This window comes from Lepidochelys kempii, chromosome 2, assembly GCF_965140265.1.
Source record: "Lepidochelys kempii isolate rLepKem1 chromosome 2, rLepKem1.hap2, whole genome shotgun sequence".
Classification (NCBI taxonomy): Eukaryota; Metazoa; Chordata; order Testudines; family Cheloniidae; genus Lepidochelys; species Lepidochelys kempii.
In genome coordinates this window covers 58,484,848-58,490,224 of record NC_133257.1, presented here as the reverse complement: position 1 = coordinate 58,490,224, position 5,377 = coordinate 58,484,848, and the positions used below count along the sequence as shown (strand labels likewise).

General features: G+C 49.7%; 1 protein-coding gene across 1 annotated transcript; it reads right to left on the bottom strand.

Moving 5' to 3' along the window:
- Nucleotides 1–1,554: 1,554 nt before the first annotated feature.
- MSC (musculin) lies at nt 1,555–3,775 on the bottom strand. Its single transcript, XM_073329392.1, has 2 exons — nt 3,263–3,775; nt 1,555–2,053 (listed from the first exon to the last, which is right to left on the bottom strand). The coding sequence occupies exons 1-2, from the start codon at nt 3,773–3,775 to the stop codon at nt 1,967–1,969; spliced, it is 600 nt and encodes a 199-aa protein (XP_073185493.1). The 3' UTR covers nt 1,555–1,966.
- Between the last annotated feature and the right edge of the window lie 1,602 nt (nt 3,776–5,377).

Below are 5,377 nucleotides of genomic sequence, written 5' to 3'. Positions count from 1 at the left end.
CTAGGCTCTGGGAGATTAGACACTGTAGGCTGCTTTCCAGTATACTTTTCAAGGAATCTCGCTCCGCTATAAAGACACAGGAGTTAAACCAGTTCTTGTTAAACAAATGCTACTTTATCCTATTGCTTAAATTTAGATGAGGCCACTTCTTTTCTAAAAGGATTCAACCCTCCCCCTCATTGCAATGACTGTGAGCTAAACCCAAAGAAAATATTTTCTGAAAACAAATCTTATCTCAGGATTTTTAATCTTCAGAGTTAAGAAACAGGAAAGGTCTGCTTCCAACTAGCAAAACTCAGCTGGCTTTCCCACTGCACAAATACAAATAAAAGCAAAGCTGACTGCAGCTTGAATGGTAGAATGACAAGGAACAGTTGCAAAGGATTATTACATTATCTTTCAGGCTTCGAAAAGGAATGTATTGCTGACATCCATTAGTTAATCTACATGTATTTTTCTTTTCTGTGAATCAATGTATTCTGTAAATCTTTCAAACTTGCTTTTCTCTGCTGACTGGTGTGTTACTGTAATAAAGGTGAATTGTTTTGGTGAGCTGGAGGGAGTAATGCTATTGTCTGTCTGTGTTGCTAGAGAATATCCCCACCCAAAAGATAAAGAAAAAAAAAGAAACAATGTGTTGATAAGGTCAGATTTCAGGAACACCTTTATAATGAATATTTTTATGTCTGGTCTACATTTAAAAATTAGATCAACCTCTCTACGTCACTCAAAGGGCTGCAAAAAATTTTACACCCTGAGTGCCACAGTTAAGACGACCCCATTCCTGGTGTAGATGCGGCTAGGCCAATGGAAGAATTCTTTTATCGACTTAACTACTGCCTCTCCAAGAGTTGGATTAACTACGGCAATGGAAAAACTCCTTCTGTCAATGTAGGAAGCGTCTACACTGTGGTGCTACAAGGACACAGCTGCAGTGCTGTAATTGTGCTGCTGTAGCAGCTGTAGTGTAGACATACCCTTATTTTGATGCAGTCAGACACTACCATAGCACCAACAAGTCAGTGAATTGTTGTAACAAAGCTTTTAATGTCATTTATAAAAAAATAAAGTTATTTACATTTGCAACTCATTTGATGGCATCCTCATTACAGCACTTTACTGGATGAAGAAATGTCACTAGAATACACATTAGGGTTAGTATCCTTCATAGATGAGCATAATAGGACAGACTGTTTAAAATATTTTAAACTTCCTGATCTTCTATAGTTTGATACAAATACATTCCTTACAACACGTGTTCCCCAGTTTTAGAGTAAGCAGGATCCCTTCCAGGTTAAGACACAGGTTTGTCCTATCTAGTAATGTGTCCTAGGGATAGTCGCTGCTCTTGTACATGGCACCTTAACACATAAAAAAGGGCCATAACCTAACTGCAGGACCTCGCTTATGCTACTTCAATGTCTTTAAAAAAAATCTAGTTAAAAGGACAAAAGTAATATGACTATATTTATTGTATAACTGCAGGAAATAGGATTCATGAATACAAAAGCCATCGAAATATATTATAAATCTATTTGTTTCAAAACTACTCTAGAATACTGCTTTGCTTTAGAATACAAATAACACTGTTTGGGATTAGTTTGTAGAGTCTGATTTTGGTCCATGCTGTTAATTCTATAATGTTATAATCCTCTTCCACTACTTTAAAAGCCTCGGGTCAACAGGTCCTCAGGCAGTGGTAGTAATGATGCAGCAAAAGAAAGGCCTTTCCAAATCCCGGACTTCAGCTGCTGCAGCCAGTTCAGAGAAATTCCCATCTCACCTCCTCCCTTCTTTATTCCTTCCCTTTAAGTGCATTTCCCCTCAGAACTATAAGGGAAAGAAGGGGTAGGGTACAAAGATTTCACATTGTTTGTTAGAGATGGCTTCTAGTCACCATCCTTTAGTTTTGTGCCCATAAATCATAGCTCTTAAAATATCCAGCAAAAAATTAGCTTTACTTCAGCTAAGCTGTAGTTCCACATAGTCTGTTAGCTGTAGAAACTTCTTTGGTGTCAGATTCTGGTCGTCCTGAAACCACAAAGGGCCAAGTCTGTAAACAAAAAAGGCATTTCACATTAGAAGGATGGTTGCACTATAAAATAAAACTGGAGTTTTTATTAACAGTTAATTTCCCAGCACCCCATATTTAAAAAACAAACAGTTTTAGTCACACTGGGAAGCACTGCAAACTGGTTCTCCCTAAAAAGTATTATTTTAATTGGAATCAAATGCACCTTAACTTGTTATTATTACCAGCATCCATTTATTCATGTCCAAACATATAATATTTAAAAAATGACTTGTAATTGATTTCCTAGTTTTATAAATAACAGGCCCTTAAACTAGTGCTAAATAATCAACCATCCTAATACATCTAGAAAGACAAAACAGCAATCCTCTTTTTTATGCCTCAGGTCTTAAATTGCTTTTAAGTGAATTTTAAGTGGATTTAGTGAAAGCTTGTGCTGCAAAATGACCTGTAGAATGAATTCTATTTTCCTCAGTCGTTTAACTTGCCTAATATCCAAAGAATGAATTCGTTAAAGGCTTCTGATTCAGACTCCCCAACATAAGCACATCTAGGCTGTGCATCACTTTAGGCCAACATTGCCTCTTGGTTAGACTAGTGTCAATGGGATGATTGAGGATTTTTTCAAAGCTGTAACTGAGCGGATAACTTGGGTTTTGCCTGGATAATAAACACCACTCTGATGGACTGATCTACACAGTTTAAAGAAATAGGGGGAAATCTAAAAACGCTGGAAAATGTAGCGTACCAGCTACAGACACGCTGAAGTTAAACATCAGAAGTAAGAGTTAGACCAGATGAGTTAGATCACTAATTATTTTTCAGGGGGACTTGTCAGCGTATAAAAACAAACACATGTCGACGGGTCTGTTCTTCCTCTCCAAACGCCCCCTCTCCCCGAGCTACTACGTGTTCATCCCCAGCACGCACAGCGCCCTCTGAGCAGGGACTGGACAGACTCCAGCTCCACGATGGAGGTTGCAGACCCACAAGTGCCCGCGATTGTGCGGTGCCCAGCTTGACACGCCTGGCACCGGACTGACAGGGCCGGGCGTGCCAAGCCAGCTCAGCACCTCTAGGAAGCAGGCTCCAGGTGTGCGAGGTCCCCCCCCCCAAAAAAAAACAACCCAACAACCTTGTCTGCCATCCCTCTGTCCGTCCATCCTGCCCCCACCCCCGGCCCATCCACCGAGGGGCGGGCCAGCCTCGCCTCGCCTGGGGAGGGCTTACCAGGTTGACAGGGTGCACGTAGCCGTTCTCGTAGCGATCCTCCTGCAGCAGCTGCCGGAGGTGGGCGATGTAGCTGGACGCCAGGCGCAGCGTGTCGAGCTTGGAGAGCTTGGTGTCGGGCGGCACCCAGGGCAGGCTGGTCTTGAGGCGGGAGAACGCCTTGCTCAGCACCCGCATGCGGGCCCGCTCGCGGGCGTTGGCCGCGTTGCGCTGCGACTGCTTGCACTCGCCCGGCGCGCCCCGGGGCAGCAGCGGCGGCGGCGGCGGCTTCTTGCCGCCCGCCCGGGCCCGCTTCCTCTTGCAGCCCCCGGCCGGCCCCGCCACCGCGCAGCGCCCCTCGCCGTCCTCCTCCTCGTCCTCCTCCTCCTCCTCGGCCGCGGAGGACTGGTCCGCCGAGGGGTAGAGCGGGCCGCGGGGCTGGCGCTGGGCGGCGGGCGGCGGGTAGCCCAGCGGCAGCCCCCGCAGCTCCATGGCGGGCAGCTCCTCGGCGTCGCTGGCCGAGCCCGTGGACATGGCACGCGCCCTTCCCCCGGGGAGAGACGGGCTCGGGGGGCAGCGGCGCCGGGCAGGCAGCGCAGGCGAGGAGTCCGCCCAGCACCGCGGCCGCCCCGCCCTCACCCCGCGCCGGGACGCTCGGGGGGATGCCCCCAGCCGACGGGGCTATATAGCCGGGGGCCCGGAGCGAACCATCTGCAGAGGGGGAGGGGTGAGAGGGAGGGCAAGAGGCTGGGGGGGGGGCGCTCCCCCTCCTCCCTGCGCGCACACGGCAGCGGGCAAAGCGCCCGGAGCTCCCCCCCCCACGCCCCGGCCCCCCGCAGCGGCTGAGCCCTTCCCAGGCACCGCAGGGTGTGCCCGGCAGCCCCGCCACGGGCCCTGGCGCTGCTGCGGGGGCCGGGGCCGGGGCCGGGGCGCAGGGCTGGGCAGGAAGGGGGTCAAGCGCCCGCCCTTTGGGCCGGGGGTGCAGGCACAGTGTGGATAGTGGGGGTGCTGAGAGCCATGGAACCGAAGGGTAACCCCCTGTACACGCTGGGAACCACTTCAAGCCAGGCCCGGCGTGCGGCAGCACCACCAGCCCCTAGGCTGTGGGCGGCCCCGCTGCCCCGCTCCGGCCACACCGTCCGCGGGAAACGACACCGCGAGTCCCGGCTGCCCCAACCCCCACAGCTCCGCCGGGCCCTTCGCTGGGGGGGGGGGGGCTCGGCAGGGACACGGCGGAGCGGGGATCCTGCCGCCCTCGCTCAGGCCGAGCGCCCATTGGGTCAGTGCCTGAGCGGGGACTGAAAGCTCAGTCGCATTCTCCTCATATACCTGTAGCTGCAATGGAGTGACCCGCCCTTTACGGCGACACACCGGCCCCCAAAGAACTTACGGGCAAAACCCCTTCGCCTTTCCGCGCTTTCCGAATAAGAGTGGATGGATGATGCCTGGCCCCGTTTTTCGGGACGGCTCTGCAATGGTAGGCAATAGGCCAGACCTACAGCGGCGGGAGCACCTGTTAGGGACGAGGCCCGCCTTGATTTCTGGGCAGTGACTTGGTCCTGCACTGTGCGCGGGCTATAGGCGTTGGAGAGCGAGCGAGCAAACAAAACTATAGCTGAAAACCAAGTAGGTTTGGGTTTTTTTTTTAATGAGTAATGTAGTTAAAAGTCACGAAAAAGAAATGACATATATCATGGCATTGCGAACAGCTCGCACAAAATTATAGGAAGTGGCAAACGGACATAAATGTGTGTGGAGATTTCTTCTCCCCTGGCGCAATCTTAATTGAATCAAACCGATCTGGAATCTGTATAGTTCTGTTACATATACGAATTTAAAGGAGGCGGCTTTCCTGTAAAAGTTAATCCTAGTTTGCACATTCCGTTTTGCAGTTCTCCTGTTCTCCCTGCACGGGGAAAAAATACTCAGTCCACTGGAAATGGTAATATACAAATGCAATATAGAAATAAATTTGATAGAAGCAGAATAAAAATCTCCTTCGCAAAATGAATACCCAACTGTTGTTTCTTTCACTGGCCTTCTCGACCCTGTCTGGATACAATTAACTAGAATAAATGTTCCAGTTTGCGGAGAATGTAGGGATCTGATGGTTCTAACAGGTGGAAAGATCTGTCT

Excerpts from the sequence above, each read along its gene's own strand:
- MSC (XM_073329392.1), bottom strand. The coding sequence starts at position 3,775 with ATGTCCACGGGCTCGGCCAGCGACGCCGAGGAGCTGCCCGCCATGGAG. Across the intron at positions 2,054-3,262 it reads ACGTGCACCCTGTCAACCTG|ACTTGGCCCTTTGTGGTTTC; the intron begins GTAAGCCCTCCC and ends TTTTGTTTACAG.